Raw genomic sequence first — 15,448 nt, 5'->3', positions numbered from 1 at the left:
GCGGCCATGGCTCACGGGCCCAGCCGCTCCGCGGTATGTGGGATCTTTCCGGACCGGGGCTCGAACCCGTGTCCCCTGCATTGGCAGGCGGACTCTTAACCACTGCGCCACCAGGTAAGTACCACATGTAATTTATTGAATACAGTACTGAAGTGAAAAACAGGATGGCTGTCTGGGTACAGCACTGTTGTAAGTGTATCATCGTTTCCCTTCCTGATTGGCTGGCTGACTTCTGCTGTCCAGCATCATGATAGTTTATCTACCACTCGCCCTGGAAAAGATCAAAATTTAAAATTCGACGTACAGTTTCTACCAAATGTGTATCACTTTTGCACCACTGTAAATTTGGAAAATCATAGGTGGGGAACTTCCGTATTCACTTCTAGGGGAAAAGGTGAAAAGGACCCCCCTGGTGGCAGCTGCAGTAGTTGCAGGGCTAGAACCTGAAGCGGGAAGTCTCCTTAAGCAGTCCCGTGCAAATCTAGTTCTAGAAAGAGTAAACGTCACCAGACATAAGCCAGAAAACGTCCAGAGTTCCTGCTTCGCCCTTGACTTACTCCAGGAGTAAGACTGAGTCGCTCTATGGCCGGTGGTTGGATTGAAAGCTTGTTCTGTCCCCATTTACTTGGAGAAATAGAATCACTTTCGGTGTAAATGCATCCAAAGTATCACTGAGAAACAATCTGGAAAAAGAAAACTGTCCGAACATCCTAAATGTCTGCTGTTCTCCTAGGAGGCAAAGGGCAGGCTTGGTTACTGACCTCTGGACCAGCACTCCCGTGCTGCTGCCTTCCTGAATGAGGGAACCTGGAAACTAGAAGCGCTGCGGGCTTCCGTGGCTCCCCCATTAGGATCTCTCCCCTGCAGGCCAGGCTGGCGGCCGGGGATGTAACGCACTCCAGTAAAAGATGGAGAGGGAGGTAGGCTAAAGCAGACAGCATCAGACAGAGCCACATGGATGCTAGTGTCCCAGCCCACCTCTCCTCTCATTTAAATTAAACCCTAAGGTCCCGTTCCTTTAGAAAACTTCCAGGATTTGAGATTTTTGTTTTTTTTTAAATTTTTTTAAAAATTCAAAGTCACAAAAATTATAATCATCCTCATCTGTTCACTCAGTCCCATGTAATTTTTTTTCATCTTGATCTTTTGTTAGCACTTTTATGAATTCATCAGTTTTCCATTAGAGTTCTGAAAATGCTTATTCATTCAGTTCAGCAGTATAGTCAGTTACCAGAAACCTGTGCTTGTCAGAGTCTTTTCCATGAATTCCTTGAAGATGAAACCCTTTTATAGGAACATTTTTGCAAAAGCATCAGAGTACACCCAGAACTGTCTGTAAGTGACAAAAGACTTAAAAGCGGCCACGGTTAAAGATTTGATGAAAGTTCATAATAATTTATGTTTTTAACATCAGGATTGTTCAGCCATCTTTTCTCCTCCACTTTGCCAAATATTTATTGCAGTGACCGGTGCATTTCTTTTCCTCCTTACTTGGCTATTTCCTGAGGGCTGCAGCTATGTGAGTTACACGTTATGTTTTCCAAATTCAATTCGACAAATACGTAATCAAGTACCAGACATTATGATAGATGTTACTGGGCTTACAAGAAGGTGTGTCCCTACCCTCTGGGACCTCAGCTATTTAGGAGGTTGATTTGCACCAGTTACAGGCGCATCTGAGGACTGACAATGGTTAAGTGTTATTAAGTACAAAGTGTTAAAGGGAGAGGCAAGTGTGGAGGGAGGGGACTTGGAAAGATGCCAGAAAAGCAACAACTTGAAGGGAGGTAGGGTTTGGAGACGGGAGAAAGGGCCCTGGGTGAGAACGCAGGAGACTCCATGCCGGCTACCACTGAGGAGTTGCTAGGTCCTGCTAGCCCAGCCCCTTAACTTCCCATGGCTGCTTTCATCCTAGTGGCCAGCAAAGGCACAGGCAGAATTAAAATAAAAGAAGGCCTGATTATATCATGTAAGATATTTGCAAACCTTTGGACAACTTGGTGCAAGGGAATAGACAAAACCCTGACTAGGAACTGGAATTCCTGGGATCTGATCCCAGTTCTGCTCTGATTGGCTTTGTGATCTTGGGCAAATTACACCTTTCTGGACCCGAGTTTCACCATAAGAAGAATGGCAATAGTAACACCCATCACGGCGTTATTATAACATTTTCATAGCTAGCTCTCAGGGTGGTCGTGAGGGTCAAAGGGTCCACAGCTGGGACTGAGTGGGCAGACTGGGAAGAAATCAACAGGATCCCTCGCTGGGGTGAAGAGGAAAAAGGTAACTGAAGCAGGCCGACCAAGAGATGAAGCAGAGAGATGGGCTGGCCAGGAGCCAAGCAGGATGGGGAAGAAAGACAAAGTTAGAGACTCACTGCGAAGTGAGAGTGAGGACAGAGCACACAAAGATCTGCGACATGCGTGTCCAGCTTAAAAATTGCTCAAACTTTGTGGGTCAGACATTACGTATCTGTAAGATGGAAATAATCATGCATCTGACCCTTAAAGGTTGTGTCTAGCTGGTTTGTGCCCTCATGACACACGCCTCCTCATGGTACACGTCAGACACACTGTGATCCCAACACAACTGGCATCGCCAGAGCCTTTGCTCTTCGAGGTCTCCCTTTAGGGCAGGGTGCTCTTTATGCCCCTGGCACTGAGTAGGAACTGAGCTAATGTCTCTGGATTATGAGTCCAGTGAACTGTGAAAAGGACTTGGTCCTGTCAAGTCCTTGGGAAATGACAAGAAGATGCCTGTTTAGAACAGGTTAGGAGTAAGCTTTCTTGAGCGTAGGGTTATGACTATTCTTAGACCTATGATCCCATTTTATAAATCTGAAAAACTACCATTTCAGGGCTAGTTCCCCCCAAAATAACAATCAACCATAAATCATTTTTTAAAGTTTTATTAAATCATTTAGACTTGAAAGAAGTCACAATAGTTAACACACTTAAGTGCGTTCTATACACCACCAACCCAAATGGATTGAGTTCAGAATTTTTATAAATAAAAAATAAACATATTTACAGTGGAAAATAAAAACATGTTAGCAAGTTAGATGATTAAACTGTTATCTACAGTCAGTTTTGGGAAAAAACCAACCTACAGTATTATATTTAAGACACTTAAGATTTCGTTAGATTTTAAAAGTCCATAATTGAAGAAGTTAGTTGTAATATATGATTCATTTCTTACTACGGCTTTTTTCCTCCCCAAACCAGAACTTTTGACCAATTTACACAAAAAGCTTCATTTTCCCTTTACTGGAGGTAAAAGTACAAAAAGCTCTTAAACGCTCCCTAGAACCATCTAAGGAATAAAGCTATTTAATGCTACAAACGTCACTAGAAAACTAGCTATGGACATAAACCACTGTACAATTTGTGCCACTTGTCCTCCAAAATAATGCAGATTCCTTTTACCCACCAGGGACAAAAACGGAGTCAGCTTTTTTGGAAATCAGTTTCAAAATCACCACTGTCATCTCTAGAAAGTGTATTTCTAGAACAGTATAGCTACTACATGTAGGGACTTTCATTTTTCTGTACTACAAAAATATTTCCATTTTATAATTCTCTCTATACATTTTAGGGGTTGCTTCCACCTCCTTAGACAAAACGTGAGGGCTAGGATGCTTGGCCGGCCGATTTCAAGAGACCAACGAAGGAAAAGGACCACGTGTGACCTAGTGACAGCCCTCTCCTTGAGCAGAGCAAAAACCAAAGAGTTGGCTCAAAGGTTTGAGCTCCAAAATGCAGTTTAAATTTGACTTAGAAAAAGTAGTCCAAAATGGAATCGAGCAAAGAACAACATTTTCAAGGTCACGATTTTGGAAAAATCAACATTCCTTCGAAGTGGGCTATTCCGTGTCACCTGTTAGGGAGGCGAGCAGAGCTTAAGGCTAATTGCTTGGCAAAGGGCTGTGGGAGCTGCTGGAGTGTCTTGACTGTTTTGTTCCTGATGAGCTCATGGAGCGAGACCTCTGTCTGAGAACTGTTTTTCCTGGAAACTCCAAGTCCTCGAATATAGCATTTTCAATAATGTTTGCAGCTTCAGGCCGTTCCGTAGGGGATGGGGAGAGCATGTCTTGCACCATTACATACTGAAAGATAAAAACTGTTTTGTAATAAAAGGGCCACTAACCAGCTGCCTAATTCAGAAGTCAGCCAGATGTTTCTATAACTATACTAAGTTTGCGAGCCAGTTTCTGACACAACTTCTCAACTCTGCTACTGAAATACAAAAGCAGCCACAGACCCTATATAAACAGGTGGGCCTGGCTGTGTTCCCATAAAACTTTATTACCAAAATAGGCAGCAGGCTGGATTTGGTCTGTGGGTCATAGTTTGCCCAACCCCTGCTCCAAATACACATGGACCATTTTGGGGTAATTGGTTGTTTTCTAACATATAATAAAAGGTCTTCAGTCACATCTTTGAAACGCAGGCATACTCTGACTTTTAAAATAAATTCATCTTACAATTGTATGTGAATGTACAATTATCTCAAAGATTTCAATTAAAAAATAACCATGCCAGTGATCAGTACCTAGCCCTTTTTACTGATTTTTTGAACCCCTTTAATATAATATGGATTCTGATGAGCCCCCCCCGCCCCCCGCCCCGGGATTGAATCATCGACTTTGCAAAATACACAACAGAATAGTTTTTGTAAAATAGATTTCACTTTAGGCCGGTATATCTCTATATTGTTATAAAGTTCATTTTTAATGCAACCCTTCGTTATACTTATAATACTGAAAGATCAATTAGACTTTTTCCAACTTGATGACTAGCCACACAGTCTAATTTACCTAAACTTCATTTACTAAGAAAATCCAAGATTTATCAACACATAAATTTAAAGTGATATGTTTGTGGACATATAATGAAATAAACAAAAGCTGCAAAAAGAAACTTGAAAAATTCATTACACACAGTTTTCACCATCAAGACCAGCTTAATTTTCCCTTCCCACTTCTTCTGGACCATTTACTGTGTCACTCTGAGGGGCATAACTCCAACACACAAAATCAGTGGAAATTAGTGACTTTTTTAAAAAAAGAAGCCAGTTTTTAAGATCTCTCCCAAATTCACTAAGATAAAGAAATTAATGGCATGATCATAATGGCAACTCTACGGCTGTGAGGGTGAGCTAGGAGCTCAGCCTTATCGAAACACAAGGTTGCTACAGTTCCCAGATGGGGTGTCATGCAGCTTGGAGCACAGGGCACTGGGCCCAGGACCTGGGACCGAGTCACAGCCTTTGGTTTTAACAAGTTGTGTGTTCTTCGGATCAGGTCCCTTTCCTCTCTAGACCTTAGGCTTCCTCATCTGTAAAACGGGGAAACTGATGAGCTGACTGCTAAGGACGCTTCACGTTCTAAGTAAGATTCTAAAGAAAATAAAAGATGAGAATTAATACCAACCTCACGAGGATATTTCTGAGTAAATAGTGGTGGAAATTTGAGATCTCTTACATCAGTTAAGATCTGAAAAGAAAGAAAAGTGTTACTTATCTTTAAGTCTATTTTGATATGTGAATCTATTTAAACATAGAGAGATTTTTTAAAAATTTATTTATTTTATTTATTTTTGGCTGTGTTGGGTCTTATTTGCTGCTCACGGGCTTTCTCTAGTTGTGGCGAGCAGTACTCTTCGTTGCTGCGTGCTGTCTTTCTCTAGTTGCGGCGAGTGGGGGCTACTCTTTGTTGCGGTGCGCGGGCTGCTCACTGCAGTGGCTTCTCTTGTTGCGGAGCATGGGCTCTAGGAACGTGGGCTTCAGTAGTTGTGGCACGCAGGCTCAGTAGTTGTGGCTCACGGGCTCTAGAGCGCAGGCTCAGTAGTTGCGGTGCACGGGCTTAGTTGCTCTGCAGCATGTGGGATCTTCCTGGACCAGGGCTCAAGCCCGGGTCCCCTGCACTGGCAGGTGGATTCTTAACCTCTGCCACCAGGGAAGCCCACATTTGTGTTCTTAAGCGGGTAACTTTTTCTACTAGTCACTAACCTCTTGTATTTGATATAAAAAGACATAGTCTTTTTTTTTTTTTTGCGGTACGCGGGCCTATCACTGTTGGGGCCCCTCCCGTTGCAGAGCACAGGCTCCGGACGTGCAGGCTCAGCGGCCATGGCTCACGGGCCCAGCCGCTCTGCGGCATGTGGGATCTTCCCGGACCGGGGCACGAACCCGTGTCCCCTGCATTGGCAGGCAGACTCTCAACCACTGCGCCACCAGGCAAGCCTTCTTTTTTTTTTTTTTTTTTAGTGAAGAAAACCAAGTCAATTATGCTAAATTCTGAATATAAAATTAAACTAGTTATTTGAGAAATTTTCATACAAACAGGGCCCACCGTGTGTGATTGCTCTGAGACTTAAATGAGGTAATTCAGGCAAACTACTTAGCACAGTGCCTGATGTTCCTTTTGTAATGATGATAAAAACCAGTTTTGAGAAATGAAATAAATTAAATATGTCTTCATATTTCTTGAGAAATAAGCTGGAGTGTACTTGAACAAAAATATGAACCGGGTTGGCATTTGTCACTTCCCACTAAAGGGAAACAGATACTTCACTAGAAGAATCTATGCTGCAGGCCCTAGAAGGGAGGGTTTCACCTGCTAATAGGTAGGTCGTACCAAACTAAGTGCAGATAAATGCTTGAGTCTGGACTCATGGAATTAATTTTTAATCACATAACATTCTTAAAGTTTTTATTTTATAACTTAGAATTTAAAAGAGACCTTGGCCATAACTCAATGGGGAAACAGAGAGTCTTTTCAACAAAAAGCATAAGCATAAAAGAAAAGAATGGTAGGCTGGACTTTAAAATTAAAATCTGCTACCCTGTGAAAGACACCATTCAGAAAATGAAATGGCAAGCCACAGACTGGAATAAACTAGTCACAATACATATACTTGGCAAAGGACTTGAAAAGACTGTCAAGGTCATTAGTTATCAGAGAAATGCAAACTTAAACCACAGTATGACTCCATTATACCCCTGTTAGAATGTCTAAAAATGGAAAGACTGAAACATAAGTGTGGAATATGTGGAGGACCTAGGTCTCTCCTACGCTGCTGGTGAGGATATGAAATGACACTTTCTTATAAAGTTAAACCACTTACCACAGAGCCTACCTCGTAATTACCCGAGACTAAGGATACATATGTATGTCTACAAAGAGACTTGTTCACAAATGTTCACAGCAACTTTAGTCGTAAATGTTTCTCAACAGGTAACTGGACACATGAACTGTGGTATATATACCATGGAATATTAATAAAAAGGAAGGAACTACTGACTTTATAGTGAGTCAAAGAAGGCAGACACAAAAGAGGATAGACATGTATGATTCAATTTATACGAAACTTTAGAAAAGACAGAAAACAGATCAGCAGTTGCCTGGGATCCAGGTGGAGCCTGGAAAGACAGGGGACTGACTGGGAAAGAGCAAAAGGCAACTTTCTGGGGTGATACAAACGTTCTATATTTTGAATGTAGTGGTGATTATGTGGATGTATAAATGTGTCAAAACTCATAAAAATGTACAAAGTGGGTATGTTGTATGTATGTAAATTATGTCTCATTAAAATTAATTAAAAAAAAGATCTTGGTCAAATCATTGAATAGTCTCTTTTACATTTACTAATGGAATTTCAGAGGGGTTCTGGCTAAACACGGCAGATTTTCTACTATATTTCTAGTAAGCATTTTCACTAAAACAAGTGCCAAGGAAGGTAAAATGTACTGTAAGTCTATAAGGATGACTGCAGTGGAAGAATAGATTGCATTTTTGAAAGAGAAAGCAGTGGAAGCACAGCAGCTTCTTTAGCAGAACAGGAAGGTAAACCAGGCTGCCTGTGAGGGATAAAGCCAACAAAGAGGGAACTGATTAGCTGAGCAGAACCTGCTGGGCATGGGGGTGAGGCTCAAGGATGGCAGCAGGAGAGCCGTCGAAAGGTCTGTATACGGACGGAGTGACATATCCCCAGATAACACATAAGGTTTGCTCTCTGGAGAAACGGAACCCAGGCATTCCAGACTTAGGGTTGACAGAACGAGGATGAGTCGGGGGTGGGCATGGAACACGGAAGGATGCAGTGAAGATCTGCATGTGGATCAGTAAGAACTCTCCACACCCCATCCCGACTCCTTCTCAGGCAGGAGAATGAGAGCTTCTTCTCTGGAGAAAATGAGGAAAGGCCTATAGATGCTGACATGTGGGAGTTCGGCGCCCCGCACCCCAAAGTAAGAACTGGATCGTTACCCCTAAGTGATGTCCACTTCTAGTCACCATTTTAGAGCCCCATTCTTCTTCCATTTTTTTTTTTTGTTTGTTTCTGTTCTTTTTGGCTGTGTTGCACGGCTTGCAGGAATCTTGGTTCCCTGACCAGGGATCGAACCCGGGACCCGGGATGGAAAGCACCGAGTCCTAACCACTGGACCACGAGGGAATTCTCCAAGAGCCCTATTCTTAAATATGAATGGACAGCTAAGGATTATCAGCATGAGAAACACACACACACAAATCATTAAAAGACTCAGAGATGCTGGTAGGGAGGGAAGTAAGTGTGACTATAAGGGGGTAGCAAGACGGAGTTTTCTGTGTTGATGTGACAGTTCTGTATCTGGACTGCAGTGGTGGTTACACAAACCTGTACTGAAATAAAATAACATGGAACTACATACGTACACTGTACCAATGTCAAGTTTGTGTTGTACTGTAATTATGTCAAATGTAACTGTCAGCAGAAAGTGGGTGGAGGGTATCTCTCTGTCTTTGCAACTTCCTGTGGATCTATAATAATTTCAAAACAGAAAGTTAAAAAAAAAAATGCCCAGAGGAAAGAGACAATATAGGGGGAGGAAAACTTAAAATATATACATACATGTAATTGAGATTCTCAGCAATGTGAAGATACTGAATTCATGTAAACAGAGCGAAATACTATAAAAACGGTACAATCTTGGACAATAAAAATTGGATTGTCTAAATAAAGGACTTAGGAAAGTCAGAATAACAAGTTAAGGAACTCCTGCAAAAAATAGTACAGTGCTTCCTTGGTGGCGCAGTGATTAAGAATCCACCTGCCAATGCAGGGGACACGGGTTCAAGCCCTGGTCCGGGAAGATCCCACATGCAACGGAGCAACTAAGCCCGTGCGCCACAACTACTGAGCCTGCGCTCTAGAGCCTGCGAGCCACAACTACCGAGCACTGATAAAACTAAAGTCCTAAAGATTCCAGAAACGAAAATGTAACAGGTCCAAGATACCCTATATTAAAAAATCAGGCATCAGAATGGTATCTGCTTTTCAACAGCAGCGCTGGAAGCTGTAAGGAAGTGGGGCAATGCTCTCAAGGTTCTGAAGGAAAGTTATTTTCCATCTAGAATTGGAACCTGGCCAATTTATCAGTTACGTATGAAAATGGAAAAAAAGGTACATTTTCAGATACCTGAGGACTCTAAAAATTTCTTTCTCATACATTGTTTCTGAGGAATTTACTGCAGAATGTGCTCCAGCAAAATAAAAGAATAGTGCAAGAAAATAAAACAAAGCAAAACATGGAAGCTAGGAAACAAGGGGTCCAAGCCGGGAGAGCAGGGAAGTGCATCCTTGGATGACAGCTTACAGAAGGTCAAGGGGGCAACTGGTCCAGACTGGAGAACGAAGCTTTGAGAAGAAAGACTCCAGGGGAAAACAAATTAAATCTATCTATCTACCTATCTATCTATCCATCTATCTATCTAGATAAGCTATACTGAAGCACAGAGAAAATATTGTTTGATATGTGACAGACTTTTGCACATTTGTTAAAAATTACGGCAAAGGTTCATAGAAAACTAAGCAATTGAGAAAAGGCAATTCTGAAAAAAAGGATTGTATCAGAAAGAAAAGGAAGTCAGGGTACATTATTTGGTCTAGCATAGAACAATATTTGCATGGCTTAATTTAACCAAAAAATTTTTACATAACTACACATTTTCGAAAATGTGTTTATTGAAATAAAATTCACATAAATAAAATTCACCCTTTTAACCATTTTAAAGTGTATGAGTCTGTGATTCTTATTCTATTCACAATGTTGTACAACCATCACCACTCTCTAATTCCGGAACATTTTCATCACCCAAAGAAAAACCTTGTACTCATTAAGCAATCACTCTCCATCCCCTTCTACCCCCGGCTCCTGGCAACTACTAATCTACCTTGTCTCTATGCATTTGCCTATTCCGGACATTTTGCATAAATGGAATCATACAGTAAGTGGTCTTTTATGTCCGCTTCTTTCACTTAGTGTGATGTTTCCAAGGTTCACCTGTGCTGTAGTATGTATCAGTATTTCATTCCTTTTTCGTAGCTGAATAATATTTCACTGTATGGGTAAACCACATTTGCTTTGCCATTCATCAGCTGATTGACATTTGGGTTGTTTCTACTTTCTGGCTATTATGAAAATGCTACTATGAACATTTGTGTACAAGTTTTTGTGTGGACCTATGTTTTCATTTCTCTTGGGTATATACCTAGGAGTAGAACTGCTGGGTCATATGGTAATTCCATGTTTAACTTTTTGAGGAACTGTCAAACTGTTTTCCACAGTGGCTGCATCATTTTACATTCTTACCAGCAATGCATGAGGGTTCTAATTTCTCCATCTCCTCACCAACACTTCTTTTCCGTTTTTGTTTTGTTTTGTTTTATTCTAGCCATCCTAGATGGTGTGAAGTGGTATTTCACTGTGATTTTGATTGGCATTTCCCTGATGAATAATGGTGTTGTGCTTACTGGTCATTTGTAATCTTCTGCAGAGAAATGTCTGTTCAAGTCCTTTGCCCATTTTTTAATGGGGTTGTCTTTTTGTTGTTGAACTGTAACAGTTCTGTATATATTCTGGATACTAGAACCTTATCAGATACATGATTCACAAATGTTTTCTGTGGGTTGTATTTTCACTTTCTTTTTTTAAATAAATATATTTATTTTAATTATTTATTTTTGGCTGCATTGGGTCTTCGTTGCTGAGCGCAGTCTTTCTCTAGTTGTGGTGAGCGGGGGCTACTCTTTGTTCCGGTGTGCGGGCTTCTCATTGCAGTGGCTTCTCTTGTTGCGGAGCATGGGCTCTAGGCGCACAGGCTTCAGTAGTTGTGGCTCGCGGGCTCTAGAGTGCAGGCTCAGTAGTTGTGGCACATGGGCTTAGCTGCTCCGTGGCATGTGGAATCTTCCCAGACCAGGGCTCGAACCCATGTCCCCTGCATTGGCAGGCGGATTCTTTTTTTTTTTTTGGCAGGCGGATTCTTAACCACTGCACCACCAGGGCAACCCTATTTTCACTTTCTGCATAGTGTCTTTTGATGTCCTTACAACTACACAATTTTTTTAAAAAATACTTTGTTTTTTTAAATTTATTTATTTTTGGCCACATCGTGAGGCATGTGGGATCTCAGTTCCCTGACCAGGGATCAAAATCGAACCCATGTCCCCTACAGTGGAAGCGCGGAGTCCTAACCACTGGACCACCAGGGAATTCCCTATAACTACTTAAATTTTGATGCCATATGATTCCTGATCCTTTAACATACGTTGGGCCTGTTTTATTTTCCTTTCTGGAAGCTTTTAGTGCCTTTACCTCTGGTATTCTGAAATTTAGCCACTTTGATTTTTAAATTATTTTCTTTTTTTCCTATTTATTGTATAGAACACTTGGTAGGTCCTTTTGGTTCTATGTGAGAACTACATCCTGTTCTACCGTGGCCAGGAGTCAACAGATAAGGTCTAACACTGATAAATTAAGAAATGGTGATAAGGACATAAACTTTGGAAATACAGAAGTAAGTACAAGCACAACAGCTGGAAAAGTGGAGGGTAACCGCTTATGAAGTACGGGGAAGAATGTGACAGAGGTCTACTTTTAAAAGACTTTCAGTACTGTTTTCCTTAAATGCCATCATCTTGGTTTATTTTGAGACGGGGAAAAAAAACCTAATCATGCTTTAGTTTGCCACCTTTTAAGTATGTGAGTGTATGGCCACTTGTCCTCTGGAAAATTCTTCTGTAACCAACCAACACCGTCACCCTCACTCGCTTACCCTGTGCTTTGCACTTATTACAAATTTAAGCAACAACAAGGAACAGACAACTCGACTCAACAATTGTTGAAGACTGAGCTTTCTGTGGACGCAAACTGTCTACAAATCCTTTCTGCGTCACTCACGTGACCTCTTCTACGTCAACCAGTCTGCTGGTATTAGGAGTAAGTTACTCTTCTTCTAAAACTCTTTCTTTTGTGAATTTAAGATTTAATGTTTTCTTTTTCTACCTTTTTTGAGGGGGGAACACTTACCCTGACCCTCTCCATATGAGTGCCGAACGGATACAGCAATTCAAACAGAATGAGGCCTAAAGAAAAGATGTCCACTTTATGAGAGTAGTTGTTGCCATGAATCTGAAATCCCAAATAAAGAAGAAATATTAGGAAAACATTCACGGAGATAGTACAACGGATAATACGGCATCAGTGAATCTAAGTGTACGTAGAAATGTTAGCAAAGAGTTAATCATCTCTCAAGCCTCTTTTCTTCAATTCACCACAGCAAGAGTAATTAAAGTACTCAGCATTACAGAAGGAAGCCCAGGTATAGCTCTGAGATATGCATCAGTAAAATAGGCCCAGCGGAAACCTGGAGCCAGGAGCCCGGAAGAGCTGCTCTCCCTACCCCTGGGGTGAAGCTTTTCAAAGCAAGCACTATCTAAAGCGAATCTCTCATTTCTAACCATCTTAGTCCTCACCTATTTTTATGAGAAAATCTTCATTACTCCAAACCACTAATCAACCGTGGTTAGCCCTCATTACGGCACTTAATTATGGACTTCACTGCATTCTTGGTTGTATTTTTCATGTGTGTTATTTCTTATGCTTCACAACTAGATTATAAAGTCCTGGAGGGAAGGGAACTGCTTCTTTTGAATTCTCACCATCCAGCACTGGGCTAAGTACAGAGAAGGCCCTCAATAAATACTTACTTGTTAAAATGAACAAATGAATTACAACCCAACTACTCTATTAAACAAAGCCTCATTCAAATTAAAAGTGACCTCCTGTGGACTCAGAAGAACCCTTTTATTTGGGAAAATGACTCTAGGCACATAAGACACTTGGCAAAGGCCAAGGAAGCCCTCCCTTTGGGGGATCACAAGGTATTTGTCAGGGATGAGGAACCCTTTACAACCTCCTCTCTAAACTACACTTGATACCTGTCTCCCTGGTTCCTTCTGAGACCCAGCCTGCCTTTCTGCTTATAGACTATCAGGTGGGAAGTTCCAGTGACTGCAACAGGCTACACCATCTTCCTCCCTTCCCTTAGCTGTTACTGGGGTCTGGGAAGCATTCAAAGAAAATATGTTCAAAACAGAGTTTGCAGGGGTACAGTGAAAAGGACACCTCATACACTATCTGGAGAATATTAATTAACACAACTTCATGAAAGCAACCTGGCAATAAGTGGTTACTACCACTTAATGGTTCTATTTAAATTTCATCCACCCCAGGGTAGATGGAAATGCAGACAGAGATTTGTACACAGGGATGGTTATCACAGTGATATTCCTAACAGCAAAATGTCTAAGTCACTAAAACATCCAAAACAAATGTTTCCCTTCTTAAACTCGCTTTTAATAGGTAACACATTCACGTGATTCAAAAAGAAGTATATAGTCAAGCTTCCCTCCTGTCCATCCCTTATCTGCCCAGTTCCCACCAGTCACTTCCCCTCTACCTACCGCCCCCAAAACTATTTGTTTCCTGTACATCCTTCCAGAGCTCTTCATATAAACATAAGCAAATATATAGCTATCTTTCCCCCCTTTACACACTATACACACATTTCTGCCCCTGCCTTTTTTCACTTAGGAGATTCTTTAACTCCTACCTATCTAAAAATGCCTAATTTCTTTTATATGAATAACTTTATGGCCAGAAACATGATTTGCGGGTCACAGCTATTTTTCATCCAAACTGTAAATGTTGATCTATTGTCCTCCAGGGTTGAGTGTTATAGAAAACAAGCTCTTTAAGCTGTAACGTGCTTTTTTATCGTACCTAAATACTTAACACTATTTTCCCCTTATCTTGAAATTCCAGATGTCTAAGTATAGGGTTCTATTAAAAAATTTCTTTAATTAAATAAAAAAATAAAATTTACGCATAAAAAAGAAAACACTTGAATAATGCAAACAACTCAAGAAGTCTAACAGGATACTGTACAACAGTAAAATAAAGGCCAGCTCCTATGACTGGTCTCTGATACGACCTTCCAAAGATAAACTAATCCATCAGTTCTCAAAGTGTGGTCTGTGGATCCCTGGGGACTCCAACACCATTTCAGGAGGTCTACAAAGTCAAGACTGTTTTCATAATAATTCTAAGACATGATTTGTCTTTTCACTGTGTTGACATTTGCACTGCTGAACCTTAGCAGGAACCAAGGCAGCAGCACCAAACCATACTAGTAGTAATTATGTTCTTCAATGAAAGGAAGGAAGAAAGGGAGGGAGGGAGGGAGGCAGGAAGGAAGGGAAAAAGGAAGGGAGGAAGGAAGACAGTTTCACTTAAAATGTCCTTGCTGAAGCAGTAAAAATTATTAATTTTATTATATCTTCCCCCTTAGGTATGCATTTCTTTAATATTCTGTGTGACAAAATGGGCAGTATTCATAAAGCATTTCTGCTCCACACCGAAGTACAATGGTTGTCTCGAGAAAGCATTTGTGCAATTGTTTGAGTTACTATATGAACCAGATGCTCTTTTCATCGAGCTCCATTTTGACTTGAAAGAACAACTGGTAGACAAACTGTGGTTATTCATACTTGGATACCTGACAGATATTTTCTTAAAGATGAACAAAGTGAGAATGGAACTTCAAGGAAGACTGACAGCATTTGTTGCCAAAAATAAAAGTTGAGCTTGGAAGTGAATGTCAGAATTTTGGAAAATTTTTGTCCATCACTGGGAACCTGACAGCTTCCTAATACTTAAAGCCTTTTCTGGTGAGACTGGTGGTGATATTAACCAGAGTGATTTTTTTAATACTGTATAGTGAATTGTGACAACTTTTGGAAAAGATGCATAACTTAGGGAACCAATAGTTTCCAAATGACCAATGCACAATTTTATAAAATCATGCGTGGGTCAAAGGTCCATTCAATGTGCAAAGTGGACCAATGGATGTTAAAGTAACAGAATACAAAATGTTCACTGCTATAGTTTTAGATTCAGGGCAAATGACTCTTCAGAAACTTTTGCTCATTGTATTTTGATATGCTCTCAAAGAAGAATCCCCACAACTACCTGAAAATGGTATTAAAATATTCCTCCTTTTCCAACTGCCTATCTATGCGAAGTCAGATTTTCTTCATATACTTCAACCAAAATAACATAGTGCAAG

The 15,448-nt window shown here is 40.8% G+C and overlaps 1 protein-coding gene across 1 annotated transcript in view; it reads right to left on the bottom strand.

Annotated features, from left to right (window-relative positions):
* Positions 1 to 2,892: 2,892 nt before the first annotated feature.
* EIF2AK3 (eukaryotic translation initiation factor 2 alpha kinase 3) overlaps positions 2,893 to 15,448 on the bottom strand; it is a 68,560-nt gene continuing 56,004 nt past the window's right edge. The window contains exons 15-17 of the mRNA XM_004285631.3: positions 12,349 to 12,450; positions 5,432 to 5,494; positions 2,893 to 4,105 (exon numbers count right to left, since the gene is read on the bottom strand). Of these exons, the coding sequence (XP_004285679.1) occupies positions 3,905 to 4,105; positions 5,432 to 5,494; positions 12,349 to 12,450 (366 nt within the window). The 3' untranslated portion in view covers positions 2,893 to 3,904. The remainder of the gene's footprint in view (positions 4,106 to 5,431; positions 5,495 to 12,348; positions 12,451 to 15,448) is intronic.

This window comes from Orcinus orca, chromosome 13, assembly GCF_937001465.1.
Source record: "Orcinus orca chromosome 13, mOrcOrc1.1, whole genome shotgun sequence".
In the NCBI taxonomy this organism is placed as follows: Eukaryota; Metazoa; Chordata; class Mammalia; order Artiodactyla; family Delphinidae; genus Orcinus; species Orcinus orca.
This window is presented reverse-complemented; position numbering and strand designations above follow the sequence as displayed.